The 17,318-nt window shown below is 39.8% G+C and overlaps 1 protein-coding gene across 3 annotated transcripts in view; it reads right to left on the reverse strand.

Moving 5' to 3' along the window:
• RPS6KA5 (ribosomal protein S6 kinase A5) overlaps positions 1-17,318 on the reverse strand; it is an 87,122-nt gene that overhangs the window by 25,588 nt on the left and 44,216 nt on the right. For 2 of the 3 annotated variants that reach the window (XM_074908541.1, XM_074908543.1), the window contains 2 exons: positions 7,771-7,854; positions 4,589-4,692 (listed from right to left, as the gene is read on the reverse strand). In XM_074908541.1, coding sequence (XP_074764642.1) covers positions 4,589-4,692; positions 7,771-7,854 — 188 coding nt within the window. Of the gene's footprint in view, positions 1-4,588; positions 4,693-7,770; positions 7,855-8,553; positions 8,682-17,318 lie in introns of all 3 variants that reach the window. The other variant, XM_074908542.1, reaches the window with a different exon arrangement.

Consider the following 17,318-nt stretch of genomic DNA (forward strand, 5'->3'; position numbering starts at 1 on the left):
AAGGAACTCATTGATTTTGTTATGAAAAATTCACAGAGTTGCCACCACTGATCTGTGCTACCTCGTAGTTTAAAAATTACATAGACTGACCACAGGTTTCTTATCTGTTCTTTACCAAAGCAGCAGAGATAGAATATGTATTTGCCAGATGAATAAAACATCCTTCTGCAGAAGGCACAGTATTTTAAACAAACCAGAAATACAGAAACCATGTACCAAAGGCTTATACTACAACATCAGTCTAAAAAGAATTTGAAGAGGATTCTGACCTCATTCATTCCAGGGTGATAATCTTAAGGACTTAAGCAAGAATGCCCTTGCAATGCTCAATAAAGGCCTTATAAAGACAAACTGTCATTGGGAGTTTTCCAACACAGACTGCAGATTGCTCCCAGTGGTTAAGATAAAATGAAAGGGGAAAATATGCTGTTAGTCAGAAGCTGAAAGATATTTTCTTAATTTTTCATTTTAATTAACTCTGTAAACAGCTAAAGTACTTAAAATTCTGATGCACTGCATAGCTGAGAAAATCCAGCTTATGTCAGAGAATATGAAAACACCTGCTGACAACAGGACCAATTTGGCAATTTGACTTACTGACCAATTTATCTTTTAGCATTAGACTGACCAATCTATAAACTACATTGTAAAAAATTGCTATTAAATATATGCACTGAGCGATCGTTTTGAGAAGTAAAGCATAAGCTATGAAAAAAATGAATGAAGATGGGATGCTTGAACAAACTAATGCCAATCCATTATTGGAAATCATAACTATGTAACTCGTTTGAAATAGTAACTGTGAGAAACAAAACTAATTAAAGAAAGGAGGACAAAAAAGTTTAAGACGTGGTGACCATTATGTGCCAACCAAAGAAATATTTTATACACACAGAAAAAAAACCAAAACCCACTTATTTTAGACAAGATACAGACATAAAATATGTGATGCTGAGATGGAAGCCACCTTTCACCCTCTACTGTGATTAGCCTGAAAGCAGATGCCTGAACCTGACAGTGGAAGAGATTATAATAAAACAGTAGAAATGCAGAAACTGAAGCTTTTTTTACTTCCACCAGGTAGACACAATCAGACGATGAAAAACTGAAAGGATCACCACAGACAACCAACAGAAACATTAGGTTTATGCTAGAACTGTTACTATAGTATATTATCAGTGCCCTCAGAACTGTATTGTAAGCATCACCACAAAGATAGATATCCATCCTGATGTTCAGGGAATAAGAGAAAGCAACGCCGAGCTGTAACCCTGTTAAAAGGCAGAGGGACAAGCTTCCAAAGCAGAGTTTTCATCTTCACATTTGAGAATGACTCTACTGAATGCCCTGTCATCTCAGAACTACTAATATCAGATTCTGCTTTGAGCAGTCAGATCTATATGTGCATCCCCAGTTCTAGGCAAGTCAGAAACTTTGATGCAATACTTAGGACTTTCTTAAAGCCATCTGCTTTATTGAAAGGTTGAACTGATCTGTAGGCAGAGCCACTGATGTGATTCACACTAAGTCTAGCATCAAATGGTTTCCTACATGTGGCAGAGATTTCCTAACTCATTGCTATCTCTTAGAAAAACATGATTACATTATTGTCTAACAGTTCTTGGACTCTGGACTCCCACCTAAGCACATAAATGTTGTACATTCTAGGTAGACACCTCTAAGTTCTAGGACAAAATTCCAGATGACTCCACGCAGATTACAAGTTGGATTTAATGACTGTTCTGTCCTTTAAACAAATCTAGCAATCACTGAAGTCTTTACAAGCAGAGAATAAAGAAGTGAATCCCAGTATACACCTGCTATGCATCTTGCCAACAGTTTTATTAAGAAAAAGTTTCTTGCAGAATCATGGAAAAAAGATCTTCATAGCATGTAACAGAGGGTCAAATTTCAGCCATCCTCCATGAAGTTTAAATGAAGTTTATCAACTATGTCAAATAAAGAGCATAGGGTGCTATTAGCATTAGTATGCTAATATGGTATTATATGCTAGTACAGATCATTTTATAGATGTATATACAAATTGAAAAATACAGATATCTTTCTATTCATAACCCCAAAGCTGTTAAGATTTACCAAAATAATACCCAAAAATCTTCATGCACATTTTAATTTCTTGTATTTATGACAAGACCCTCAAAATTCAACACCTTAAAATGTATTTGTCTGTCTTTCAGGTCAGTAATACAAATCACTCAAGGTCAAACTGAAAATACCAGGTTTGTAATCAAACCCAGCCCTTGTCTATGCTTTTGCACAATGGGTCCCATCCATGGCTCTGCAGCAATGGAAGTCCAGGATGTTCAAAAATGAAAGATTTGGGAAGAAGGAAGAAGAAAGGGGAGAGGGCAGACTTCAGAAGGAGAGGTACTTCAATAGTTCTGTGAAATTTTTTTTATCAAGTTTAATAACCTATAATACCAAGCATGGGAACAAAAAGAGTCTTCATAGACAGAGACATAAGGGAAATTAAAGTATGCACTTACTTCAGTTGCACTTGCCGTGAAAAAGAAGTCCACAGTGTTGTCAAAAAGGTTATGATAAAATAACTGAACACAATCTCTCATCAGAAAGAGTAAAAAAGATACAAACCATACAGTAACTATTTCTAACAGAAGAACTGAACTTAGAGAACCTTAGATATTTCAGAACAAAACTTTGTGCTCAAATTTAACAGCAGATAGCCATTGTGCCACATAAGGGAATAAAATTACCTAAAATTACGTAAGAATACCTCCCACCTAGGTAAAATAAAAGAAGGACCTAGATTCATTTAGAAAACTTTTTTCCTTAAACTCAGAAAAATCAAAGGCCATGGAAACTATATTTTTAGGGCTCGTAACTGAGTAAGAGAATAGCGAATTCTCTACGTCTGCTGCAATTGGCAAGTTAAAGCACATTTAGGTTAGGGAATACAGTCTCTGTATAGAATAACTTTGCCATCAAGAAAGAAGTTTGTACCAACTCATATCTGTGCCAGTGCTAGTGATTTCATTACCCTGGCAACTGTAAATATCTCATGAAGTTATCTGCAATTCAGTTTTTCATCAGTTTAGAGAGGAAATGAAACTAGAAAGATCAAAGATAGTCACAGAGAGAATCTGGAACCTAATTAATTATAGGTGTAAAATTATCTAGACTCTGCATTCCAATTCAGCAGAAAGCTTTATAGAATAGGCTGCAGACATAATTGAAATAATTAATAAAAAAAGGATATTAAGTGTAAATTGCAAATGTATCCTCAGTGACAAAATTATCAAAGATAAAAAGAAATTAAGATCATAGCTTCTAGGCCAGACAGGCACTGAAAATTCAGCTGTTATTTCTTGAAAGAGCTCAGTGTACTCACACTAGAGATAAATACAAGGAGGGCATTTCTGAAAATCCATTAATACGGTAATAAGAATTTCTAAATTTAACAGGCTGAAAGATTTGTAATTCCTTCAGATTACCTTTTAGTAAATGATGGGAGTCAAAATTACCAATTCAGACATGGCATAAGTAAGCAATCAACAAAATTTTTACATTAAATAGGTCTGAAAGTTAATTTAAGTTTTAACTCCACCATAATGACCAAGAAGGTTAAGTCCTGAATTTTACTTTGTTAACAGATTCCTCTTCCCCCCTATATTTTTTCTAGTGGCTCTCTAAGTTTCCTGTTCTGGTAGAGACCTAGGAAACAATAAACGGGTCTCAACCTGCAAATTTAGAGCAGAAGTAAAATAAATTATCTAAATAATTGATGCATGTCCTGTTGCCCACTATAACCTTAAATATCAAGTGACTTCAGGTGAGGGTCAGAACCACAGTAGTAATTTTCAAGAGGAGCAAGACTATTCTTACTTCGGGGACCTGACTTCCAAGCTGGACTTGACAGCAGTTACTGATTTGTGCAATTTAAGCCCTCAATGCCCCACTCAAGAGAAATCCAGTAATAGGAAATGCTCATTTGGGGGGTAATAATGTGTTTGGGCCAAGCTTATTACTTTACCTTTTTTAAATGCTCCAATGCTTTTACATGGGGACTGAAAATAAACCTTTAAAGTGTAGAGATTACTGAACATAAAGGTGATAGTCAGGAAGTTTACATGTAAAAATATAATAATGGTTTTGGCTATTTCATTTCCATAAGTATCATATTCATTTCTTCTCAGATATGCAAGTATTGCTAGGAAAGACCATGTTCTTTGTTTCATGTTATACACTAATAAAATAAATATTACCCGTGACAAAAAGGTGGGAGTACATCCTGACACTTTAAACCTGTACTCTGATGAGTGATCTAGCAAGAGCTGACAAAAATCTCTCTAGCTAAATATATGTTTCATTACATATCACGATTTTCAATGTGATAATTCTATCCACACGTATTTCTATAACCTGCTAAGGCTAATAAAACCTATCTTCTTCCAGATGACATTCTGTTAAACAGAACTGGAGTACCTAAAATGTTAACATGGTAGCACTTTCTTCCTAAATTTTAGATTAAAACTCTCACAAAACTTGTATTATGGCATAAGCGTCACTTTGTGAGCAAACACGTATACTTTGCTGTTTTGAATCTTACCTAGAAATCTCTGCTTGGGAATTCTTCTCTCCATCAACCGTAAATGGTGATGCTCCAGTTAATAATTCATACATAAGAACTCCAACGCTCCACCAATCAACAGCCTATAGAACAACAATAATTATCTATGTTATGATATGTTGAAGTAAAATTGTTAACAAAAGAAGGAACAAAACAATGTACCCAGAAAGCAACTGGCAAAGGAAGAGCCCACCTATCAATATAAAGGCAAACGTTGATACAATAAAGCATAAACAATTGCAGTACTGGAGTAATTTTCTATGATAAATTAATTGTATTTTGAACTGTCTCCACTTAGCTTTATCAAATAATTTCTCAAGCTGAACTCTTTTTACTACTAAAGTTCCTTCCCCACCTCTCCAAATTCAATTTTGTTTTTACCATTGTGAAGCAGTAAGAACTCTAAAATGTGCTTGAAATAGCAGAGGAACCTAAGCTTTGCTAAGGAGTAGTGGAACCTGATCTTTTAGGAGCTCGAGAATGAAACTACAGAATTTTTAAAAAGCACAATTTAAAAGCACAGGTCACAGTTAATCAGGGCATCTGAAAATGCTATGGAATTTCATCTTATATGCCCTGATAACACATGTGATCTTCAGCTTCCCATATACTAACCATATTATTCATATCTCTGATACTCATAGCTTACAGAATATTTATCTCTTTCAAAAGAAAAGATACTACTATGAGTAATAAAGGAAGCAGTTTAGTCATTTCAGCAAAATTAATTTAACTACAGTTAAACTTCCCAGTTTTATTTCCATGAAATATGTAAATCAATGAAACTGAAGTTCTGCTTATGTTGATAACATTAATACAATGCAGGAAGACAATTAGTGAAATGCTGACAATCTGGCCTCTTATTTTAGAATGTTTTTACTTCAAGATACACAAAATCTGATGTTTCATATGGTCAGTCAAAAGCACCTACAAGAATTAGCTGAAGAAGTTTCTGTACTGTTAGTAATTATCTTTGCAAATACACAATGAACAGAGAAAATCCCAAAGAAGAATTTTTTCTTGGCATGTGTTTTTCCAAAAGGAAAGGATGATCTGCAGAATCAGAAATCAACCGCTGAAAAAATAAAATAAAATAAAACCCTGAAATACTAGAGGAAGTCTTTTACAGAAACAATACAGCTATCTAGAAGAGATTACAAATCAAAACCATTGATTTTTGAGAGCACAGCATACTAAAGCAATTGCATTTCCCCTTTTTTTAAATAAGATCTTTGAGTTGCTAGATATGCAGTGGGTACAAAGCACACTAAAAACCTTCTAATACTTCATCACACAACATTGCCCATGGTGAGGCAAAGACTGTGTGGTTTTCCTGGTTTGGGCTCGGATAGCATTAATTTTCTGGAGCAGGGAGGGGGCACAGCTGGAGTGCTGGGCCCGGACTGGCCATTGCAGCAGTCTGTATCATGTGACATTATCCTCAGTAGATAAAGGAGGCAGGTTCTGTCTCACTTCAGGTTGACACAGAGGGATCTTTGTTGCAAAGGGATCTTCGTCCTGTCATGCCCGCTGCCCGGGGTGGCTGGGTATTGGTCGGTGGGTGGTGAGCAACTGCATTGTGCATTACCCATTTGGACTTTCCATTATTGTTTGATTTATTATAATCACTAAACTTTTTTTCAGATCAACCTACGAGTTTCCTTGTGTCCCTCTACTCTCTTCCCACATTCAGGGGGCAGGGGGGAGAGTGAGTGACCGACTGCATGGTGTTTGGCTGCCGGCCAAGTTCAAACCATGACAGTGGTGTAAACAACTACCATCACATAGGCAAATGCAGAATTGCCCTTATTTATCAGCTAACATTTGGTATCAAACTGTGAAGCTATTTCTTATAGAATACTGTATGGCTCTGCATTACATCCAGTGAAAGTATCAGATAGAACCAAAGATAACAGCACAGAGATTCCTCTTTAAATCAGCAACAATATTGAATTGGTAAACACCTGAAAAAAGAGAATCACAGTTCAAAGTGATTGATGCATTTGAAAGATGCTCTGAAACTGTCAAGACTAAACTAAGAAACAGAGTGCAGGAAAGAGCTTCATAAGTTTGTAAAATTCCATTTTTAATAATGACTAGGTAAGCAGTACATTAGAAGAAGATGCAGAGGTTACAGTGGAATACAAAGTAGGGGTGAGACAATGACTAAGTGAAAAGACAAAGCACATTTTATTTCACGTTTAATAGAAGAATCGGGGAGATAATCATTCTGCTGCACTTCAAATTGCCAACTCTTAGCTGAAACACTGTGCCCACCACAGTGCTCCCTACCTGAAGAAATACACAGGCAAACTCAGACCAAAGAGAACCAGAATGCGGAGAGGAGAAGAAAGAACCTTCTTACGCAAAAGTCTGACTGAGTCCAGTTAGTCTAGAAAAAGGAGATGGAGGGTGACATTTTCCATTGTTTAAAATGGCTGTTACAAGAGGAACTGTAATAAGCTATATTCCATGACCCCCAACACAAAGACAAGTTAACTCAATCTACAGCAAAAAAGCAAATGGATTAAATATTTTCCAAAATTTCTTAGTATAATAAGCAAGCAGAATAGCTTATCTAGGAATACTGTAGAAATCTTTGGGGGAGTAGGTTTTTTGTGTTTCAAATACCATCTGTGAACTGTGTCTTGATCTTTCCCACCAATTACTGGCACTTGAATTCATAATAAAACTTAAACCTCAAGCTAAACAATTAATTTTTAGTCTGAGAACATCTATGTTATTAATAGCTCACTTCATACTTCAAGAAAGATAACAGATTCCCCTGATGTACAATTTTAAAAATGTATCAGAATTAGCCACAAAACAATCATTTTTCCACACTGAACTAAACGTTTTTTATTTAAAAGGAAGTAAGTATAAGCTAAGGTTTTTTGTCCCACTGTACATTTAGAATAAACCTTGAGTAGAACACAAATGAGCCTCAATACCTTTATAAATATGTCTTTTACTTAAGATTAAAAACTGAAATACATAATATTAATGTTTTTAATTCTAGGCAATACTCTATTTTAGGACAACCTGAAATAAAGCATGCTTAAATAAGACACTATCACATTTTACAGAAAGCCCTCGAACTGAACAACAACATTGCCCAAAGAATGAATTTATTTTCAGTAATAAACTTAGATAAAACATACCTTATCATGTCCTGTATCTCCTCCTCTTACAATATCTGGAGCCATGTATTCTATTGTTCCACAGAAAGAATATGCTCTCTCATTCTAGCAAAAAAAGAAAAGAAAAATCATGTCAATCAATTATATTATACAAATCCTATGGGACAGATATGGCTAACAGTTCCAAGATGCTGGCAGCAATTCTTCTCCAAATAGCTCAGAACTGCTAGCTAAATCATATTCCACCATATGTAGAGATGTATCACATAACGCTACACAATATTTAGTCTTCTATGAAAAAATAAAATGTCATAGGTTTGTGTGGCAGTCTAAGATAAGCACACAAAAAATTAACGTTTTGATATTTAAAAAACTTTCCCATGAATCTAAATGATCTATACATTTCAGAACTACACAAGAATCCCCAAGGTAATATAGACACACATTTTGAAGGCTGCAATATCAGTACTCTAGACAACAAATGAAACCTTTCCATTAAAAAGAGCATTTCATTGTAAGATGCAGAATTTGACTAAATTGGATACAAGATCCTTTGGGTTCCCCATATTTAGGAATTTGTTATGACCTCTTAGAAAAGTAATTTTATTTTGCAACACACACATATATAAAAAACATAACATTCTCTCAAGAAGAGACTTGGAGAGAGACAAGAGAGAGAAAAGAGAAAGGCAGACAGAGTTGTAAATTTAATTTTATTCTACACACTGAAGTTATTGTCTTGATTATGTTCAAAACTAAGCTGCTTTCACAGGCATGTATAATTGTTCCCTGTTAGCGATTTACCTTTGAGGTCAACATGAGGTCATGCTGTACCTTGCTAATGACGAAAGCACATGTGTTTGGGCCATGCAACATTGTTCCTCCCTTATCCTTCAAGCTTCTAGCATTTTGGGGAGAGATCCTGATAGGTCCTTTAAAGAAGAGTGTTCAAAAAAGCAAATATTTCAAAAGTCAGCTTTTACATTTGTAGATTCAGATTTGGAGTTAAAAACAGGTGCTATATAAGAGAATGTACTACACTAATGAGAGGAAGCTTCTAAAAGTAGAAATAGTGCTTAGTGCTACCCTGAGGCATAAAAATTAAACAGTCCAACAGCATATTATTAAACTGTATTTATTAAAATACATATACTGTGACTGGTTTGGGGTGGGGTAAAATTCTGAGTTCAAAATAAGTTACAGGCCTCATTTTGTTCAAATCCTAACTTGAAATATTATGAGACAAAACTATAAAATAATAAACTCTTCATGACTCCACTTTATTTTGACACAACTATTGTTTCTCTTTATCCTTTCCAGTACCTGTTATCCAAAAGAAAAATAGTGTAATAAAAAGCAAAAACAACAACAAAACAAAAAAAAAAAATCAGAAATTTGTAGCCCTCCATCCTGGCATCAGCCAATCTAAAGCTATTCATATATCCCTCCATTCATTCTTCCTTCAGCTGGGAGGGAGGAAGGGAGAGGCGAAGAAGGAGAATAAGGAAGGGGAGTGAAAAAAAATACAAAACTAAACTGTTCTTTGCTTGCTACCTCTCCAAAGAGTAAAGATACTGTAGCCAAGCTGAGATTCATGAAAATAATTTCTAATGCTAATATGGCAAAAGAAATAGATGAAAACTATTATCATTTAGCTAGCTGCAAATTCAGCAAATCACTTGCAAAATTATGGGGGCTTTGTCTCCATGTTGTGTAATAAAGCTAGGCTACAAGATACTACAGTGACAGGGAACAGACTCGGGAGTTGTAGATGAATGTATACAGTGGTACAGCAGAACCCTTATGATCTCAGGTACCTTTTGCTGAAGAGAAGGCCCACTAAAAACATTTCAAATCATGCAGGATTATTAGCAGTAGCTTTTTGAGGAACAATTACAATCCTTACTATACAGAATTGGTGGTTTTGATTTTCAATTATATTTCCTTCTTACCTTTTTTTTCTTTCTACAATCATTATAGCTTTTGATATAAAACATGGAACTTCTGAAACAATACCTGAAAATTAGTTCGTTCTTAAATTCATGTCTACGGTATTGTTTTGCCCCTTGCAAACTTCAGTGTTTAAAACACCCAAAATCATTTCGGAGGTTTAAAAATTTGGTATTGTATCATTTTAAATAATCTCTTAAATTTCAATATTAAAACCTCATATTGTAAATCACAAATGGGTATTTATAAATTGAAAACACTCTGGGATATGTTTGTAATGAGGTCTATAAAAAACTCAACTTCTAATCCACATAGGTAAATATTTGTATCCTTTTGTTCTTGCCCCATTTTCAGTTTAGAAGTGGCCTACTGCTGAAATTCAAGGCTGAACAAAGCCAAGATGAAGAAAGCAGATGATTATCACAAGCAGAGTTCTTAACAAGAAATTAAACAGTAAATTGGAATTCAACATTAGGTAGGAAAAAAACAATGGACCCGCTGAGCATGTTCTTCATATCAACACTGATTTTTCATTACATATACAAGCATCATAATCCAGAAGCCCTTTGGAACCACCTTATGACTGTTATAGGGTGATCATTAGCAATATGCACTGATACCAACTATTTATAGTTTCTTATTTAACACACAAAAAAACTCAGAGAACTAGAGCACTCCCCAGAACATTAACAAAAGCTGTCTGAAAGCAAAGCATTGACTCAACTACAAACTGACACAACTTTACCCTCATAAAATGCCGTAGAGAGTCCTGACTTCAGACAGCTGAAGTCACAAAATCTGGATACTTCTTTGTTAGACACCTCCACTTATGTTGTGTTTTATTAAATTGCAAGCCCCACCAACTACATATCACTGTTACTTAGAAAACACAGTTTTTATAGTATTAAGTTTCACTAGAAACACTTACATAAATGTCATTGTTAATATGTCTCTTTGTAGGGAGTCACTAATAGGCTTTACTACTATGCACTGCATGTAGCTTTAAAACTATTTTTGAAGAATGTTACCTTCAATAACCGTTTCCTATTCTGGGCTCCCCCAGCAGTACAAAAGAGATGCTGGACATACTAGTGAGAGTCCAGCAACGGGCCACAAAGATGATTAAGTGACTGGAACAGATAAGGAAAGGCTAAGAGAGATGAGACTGTTCCATCTGGAGAAGGGAAGGCTCGGGGGATCTCATCAATGCGTACAAAAGGCTTCTGGAGGTACTTGTGGGCAACCGGCTCTAGGTGACCATGTTGGAGCAGGGGAGGGTTGGACCAGATGACCTCCAAACATATCTTTCAACCTCAGTCATTCTGTGATTCTCTGACAAAAAGTCACCGCAAGTTGTGCTTCACCATTCATACATGAAATCACATTTCACACACAGATCAAGTATGCAGCTTCCCCCCAAATTTCAAAATCCACAACAAAACCCCATTTTGTATTATTCCCCCCTCACAAATTTCATTCAACTTTATAACATGAATCCAAATTCCAGAATCCACATTATTAATACTTCCATGTTATGAGATGTAAGATAAGAAAGGAAGTTACTAAACAACAACTGAATTTGGATTACCTACAGGTGAATTCTCACTGAATATGCACATCTTGCAAATACGCAAGCTTAAACATTTTTTGCATAACGTAGAATGTTCATTTTCTTCCCTCACTCAGCATACATGCCTTAAACATTGTGGTTCCCTCTTCTGAGTTGCAGAACAGCTAGCAATCAGACACTAATGGAAAGAAACAGAAGTATGGCTTCTCCAGTCTCTAATAACTTGGTATGACAATATTGACCTTGTCTTTGAAAGTATCATTATGTTTGTTCCCAATCAACAGTGCTTCCATGTTTAAGATAATCTGAAGACAGACTTCACTCTTCAAGCACAGAACAGCTGGTTTTGATTTCTGTTGTTTTTCTTTACCAAGTTCAGCATCATTCCTTAATGCTTATGCAATAGCATCGTTTTTAATAAAGGTATAAAAAGTGGCTACTTCAAACCAGTTAGCTGCTTAAAAGTGCAACAACTTTTCATGAATTCAATGACAGAAAGAATTTTGTTAAGAGTTCTTGATCAGTGAACATATATAGGTTCACCTGGACAGCCAGGCAGTTCACTTAGTTCAGCCATTCCTCTTTTAAATTAGAAAACCAAGTTATATTCCCTTCACACTTATTCTTCTAGATGAGCTACTCTCAGGCACCGTGGGTGTGCCTATATGTGTTACCAGACTCTTGCTAATAAATACTCTAGTACTACACATGGGGTAGACCTCTAACTTTTCCCATCCCACTTACGGCAATACAAAAATGATAGTGCACTGCCCTGTTTCCAGGTTCCTTGCAATCATTCTGACTGATCTAAGCATCCTAGCGAAATGTAACTGCTTTAAGTTGCTAAGGGACTTCCAATATCATGTCCGTATGATCCCTGCAGCCTTTTCTCCAGACTACCTGTTTCAGCATCCCATCTTCCTTTTGCTTCATCAAAAAAGACAGGGTGTAATTTGTCTTCCAAACAGGAAATGTTGACAGCACCTAGCCACCAAGCAGCTTTAGGACAGAGAATTAGAATTCTCTGACTGTCCAAGATGGAGTGGTGTAATGTAGATCAGCATATGTCTCAGAGCAGCATCTTTGCTAAGATTATGTATCACCTTGGCAGGCTGACCAAATTACACCATTTCCAGAGATCAAGAAACCTAGCTCCAAAATTCAATCAAAAGTGCTGACAGAAGAACAGAGGTCTTGCATCATCATGCTCTTGATGATCTTGTGGTATCACCACTTGGTCCTACTTCATAACCAAGAAATGCTAGGTAAGCATTTGAAATCACCTGAAGTTGTAGAATATGTGTAAACTTTTTTCCTCAAAGACAGAGAGAATTTATGCCTTCAGAGTTCGCTAATGAGTTCCCTCATTGAGTACAAAAATCACATTAACAGTGGCAAAAAAAGCAAGAGGAAGAAACTCCATTTCTCTGCAGAGGTTAATCAAATTCACCACATCTACAGGAAAAGTCTGACTGACAAAGAAACAGTCACTACCATAACACAAGGATGTGTCCTTGAGAGTATACATCCTAATCTATAGCAATGCAAATTCAGTTTAGCAACATAAGCAATGGTGTACTAGTTTGAAAACAAACTAGTGGGAGACACCAAGTCAGAATAACAATTTAATAAGGAGAAAAAAAAAATTATAAAGGCAGATAACACTGAGTTAAACTAACAGAGTCAGAATACAACCTGACACCCTGTTAATCAGGGTGGTGGTAGCAGTCTGGTAGAACGGTGGCTGCAGTCCCCCCGAAGCAGTGATTCTGTAGGAAAAAAGTGATCTGCTCTTCCTCAGAAAAGTCCAGTGGTGGCTAAGTAGCTCCTGTCCTCTGGAAATCCCGTGGAAAAGAGAGCCTCTCTGGTATTCAGAATCTCGGGTTATATCCAGGATGGAATGCTGGTTTTCTCCCTCTGGGTGGAGCATCTCACAATGGGATGATGAGTCATGCTGCATGGCATTGATGGGCCATTAGCAGAAAGATAGTCTGCAGGTGGGGGCGGGGGGAAACAAAGAAACACTGCTCCACCTGATTTCGACAGCTCATGAGGATGGTGATAGAATGCACTGCAACCCAGGACATAATCCACCCCTTATTCTATTATCATCTCCATCATCCCAAATCAATACCTTCCTTAAACTCTACACACGCCCCCCGACATATACATATACAATGAAACCCTACACACAGTTCTCACCTAAGATTAGGTCTCCTTGTGGTACACAATGGGTTTCCCCATCTTTCTGCATTACCCACCAAGTGTAACCAGGTCCTTGAGCAAAGACAATCCCACGGATCGGTTTGCCTTTACCTGAGGTGGGATTAATCCAAACAGTCTTTCCTAAAATACCTCTCAGGTGTACCACAGGGACTCTATCTCCATCCACTGTGTGCAAGGGTTCAGACTCGGAGGGACCAGCTCGATTGATGGACCCTCGGGTATTGACCATCCAGGTGGCCTTCGCTAAATTCACTTCCCAATTTTTGAAGGTCCCCCCACCAAGTGCCTTTAGGGTGGTTTTAAGTAGTCCATTGCAGCGTTCAACTTTCCCGGCAGCTGGTGCATGATAAGGGATATGATATATCCATTCGATACCGTGTTCTCTGGCCCAGGTGTTGATGAGGCTGTTCTTAAAATGAGTCCTGTTGTCTGACTCGATCCTCTCAGGGGTGCCATGTCTCCACAGGACTTGCTTTTCCAGGCCCAGGACGGTGTTCCAGGCAGTAGCATGAGGCACAGGGTAGGTCTCCAGCCATCCAGTGGTTACTTCCACCATGGTCAACACGTAGCGCTTGCCTTGGCGAGTTTGGGGAAGGGTGATGTAGTCAACTTGCCAGGCTTCCCCATACCTGTACTTTGACCATCGTCCACCGTACCACAGAGGCTTCACCCGCTTGGCCTGTTTGATTACAGCACAGGTCTCACAACTGTGGATTACCTGGAGATGCTGTCCATGGTAAGGTCCACCCCTCGGTCACGGGCCCATTGGTAGGTTGCATCTCTCCCCTGATGACCAGAGGCATCATGGGCCCAACAAGCTAGGAATAATTCTCCCTTGTGCTGCCAGTCCAGATCCACCTGAGACACTTCCACCTTGGCAGCTTGGTCCACCTCCTCGTTGTTGTGATGCTCTTCATTCGCCTGACTCTTGGGTACATGCGCATCCACATGTCGAACCTTCACAGTTAGCTTCTCTACTCGGGTGGCAATGTCCTGCCAAATCTCAGCGGCCCAGATGGGTTTCCCTCTGCGTTGCCAGTTGGCCTTTCTCCCGCGATCCAGCCATCCCCACAGAGCATTAGCTACCATCCATGAGTCGGTGTAGAGATAGAGCCTCGGCCACTTCTCTCGTTCAGCAATATCCAAAGCCAGCTGGACGGCTTTGAGCTCTGCAACCTGACTCGATCCCCCTTGTCCCTCAGTAGCTTGTGCAACGCGTTGTGTGGGGCTCCATATTGCAGCTTTCCACTTCCGGTTAGCGCCTACAATTCGGCAGGAACCATCAGTGAAGAGGGCGTAGCGTCTTTCAGTCTCCGGTAGCTCATTATATGGTGGGGCTTCCTCAGCACAAGTCACTTGCTCTTCCTCTTCTTCAGAAGATAATCCAAAAGTCTCACCTTCAGGCCAGTTCGTTATAATTTCCAGAATCCCAGGGCGATTCGGGTTTCCAATACGGGCACGCTGTGTGATGAGAGCAATCCATTTGCTCCAGGTGGTGTCAGTGGCGTGATGCGTGGAAGGAACCTTTCCCTTGAACATCCAACCCAGCACCGGTAGTCAGGGTGCCAGGAGGAGTTGTGCCTCTGTGCCGATTACTTCTGAGGCAGCTTGAACTCCTTCATAGGCGGCCAAGATTTCCTTCTCTGTGGGAGTGTAGTTGGCTTCAGACCTCTGTAGCTTCGGCTCCAGAATCCCAGTGGTTGACCCTGGGTCTCACCAGGCACCTTCTGCCAGAGGCTCCAGGACAGACCATTGTTCCCAGCTGCAGAGTAGAGCACGTTCTTCACCTCTGGTCCTGTCCTGACTGGGCCAAGGGCTACTGCATGAGCAATTTCCTGCTTGATCTGAGCGAAGGCTTGCTGCTGTTCAGGGCCCCAGTGGAAATCGTTCTTCTTGCCGGTAACCAGGTAGAGAGGGCTCACGATCTGGCTGTACTCGGGAATGTGCATTCTCCAAAAACCTATGGCGCCTAGGAAAGCTTGTGTTTCCTTCTTGCTGGTCGGTGGAGACATTGCAGTGTTCTTATTGATGACCTCGGTGGCAATCTGACGTCGTCCATCTTGCCACTTCACTCCCAGGAACTGGATCTCTTGGGCAGGTCCCTTGACTTTGCTCCTTTTGATGGCAAAGCCGGCTTCCAGGAGAATCTGGATGATTCTCTGTCCTTTCTCAAATACTTCCTTTGCTGTGTTTCCCCACACGATGATGTCGTCGATGTATTGCAGATGTTCTGGAGCCTCACCCTTTTCCAGTGCAGTCTGGATCTGTCCATGGCAAATGGCGGGACTGTGCTTCCACCCCTGGGGCAGTCGGTTCCAGGTGTATTGCACACCCCTCCAGGTGAAAGCAAACTGGGGCCTGCATTCTGCTGCCAAAGGAATGGAGAAGAAGGCATTGGCAATGTCAATAGCGGAGTACCACTTTGCGGCTTTGGACTCCAGCTCGTACTGAAGTTCCAACATGTCTGGCACGGCAGCGCTCAATGGTGGCGTGACCTCATTCAGGCCACGGTAATCCACCGTCAGTCTCCATTCTCCACTGGACTTACACACAGACCATATAGGGCTGTTGAAAGGTGAACGGGCCTTGCTGACCACCCCTTGGCTCTCCAGTTTACGAATCATCTCATGGACGGGAACCACAGAGTCTCTGTTGGTACGGTATTGCTGACGGTGCACTGTTGCTGTGGCGATTGGCACCTGCTGTTCTTCAACTCTTAGCAGTCCCACGGCAGAGGGGTCATCTGAGAGGCCAGGCAATGTATTCAGTTGTCTGATATCTTCTGTCTCCACAGCAGCTATCCCAAAAGCCCAACGATGTCCTTTTGGGTCTTTGAAATATCCATTTCTGAGATAGTCTATGCCGAGAATGCACGGGGCCTCTGGGCCAGTCACAATGGGGTGTTTCTGCCACTCATTCCCAGTTAAACTCACTTCAGCTTCCAGTACAGTCAGCTGCTGGGATCCTCCTGTTACCCCAGAAATAGAAATTGGTTCTGCTCCCACATACCTTGATGGTATCAGAGTACATTGACCACCGGTGTCAACCAAAGCTGTGTATTTTTGTGGGTCAGATGTGCCAGGCCATCGGATCCACACAGTCCAAAACATCCGATTATCCCTTTCCTCTACCTGGCTAGAGGCAGGGCCCCTCTATTCCTGGTCATGGTACATGTTGCTTCCCTCCGGTGAATATGCTCCAGAGGTCCCTTCAAGAGGATCGGTCATATTATCGTCCCTATACCATCTGGAATTCTGTGTGCGAGAGACTGGAGCAGTGTTGACTCTAGATGAGCTTCTTGTGGTAGTTGTCCCTCTTTTTAGTTCACGTACCCAGGCTGCCAAAGAGGAGGTGGGTTTTCCATCCCACTTACTCATGTCTTCTCCATGTTCCTGAAGGAAAAACCAGAGATTACCTCGTGGGGTGTATCCTCTCTCCCTGGTTGGGGGACGCCTGCTCCTAATGGCAGAGACTCTTGTTGGTTCTGGCGAGATGTGGTAAATTTCTTCCTTGAGTTCCTTTTTCCGTTTCTGATGGCCCTCTTCAATCAAGCTTCGGACTTGCTCAGCCAGCCTTGTTTCTACGGAGGAGACATGGGTGCGAAATGGGGCTGTGACAGTGTCCTCGTAAATTCTCAGTTTGTTGACCGAGACGCCCACCCTGTCCTCGCCTTCCCTCCATTGCAGCATTGCCAGGTAACGGGAGTACATCTCTGGTCCAAGGCGTGCGAACCTCAACCACATCAGTGTCGTGCACTGGACACCATCTGGGCTCTTAGGAAATCTCTCATCTTCTGAGAAAATTATTTCCAGCACAGCCAATT

This window comes from Athene noctua, chromosome 6, assembly GCF_965140245.1.
Source record: "Athene noctua chromosome 6, bAthNoc1.hap1.1, whole genome shotgun sequence".
Taxonomy (NCBI): Eukaryota; Metazoa; Chordata; class Aves; order Strigiformes; family Strigidae; genus Athene; species Athene noctua.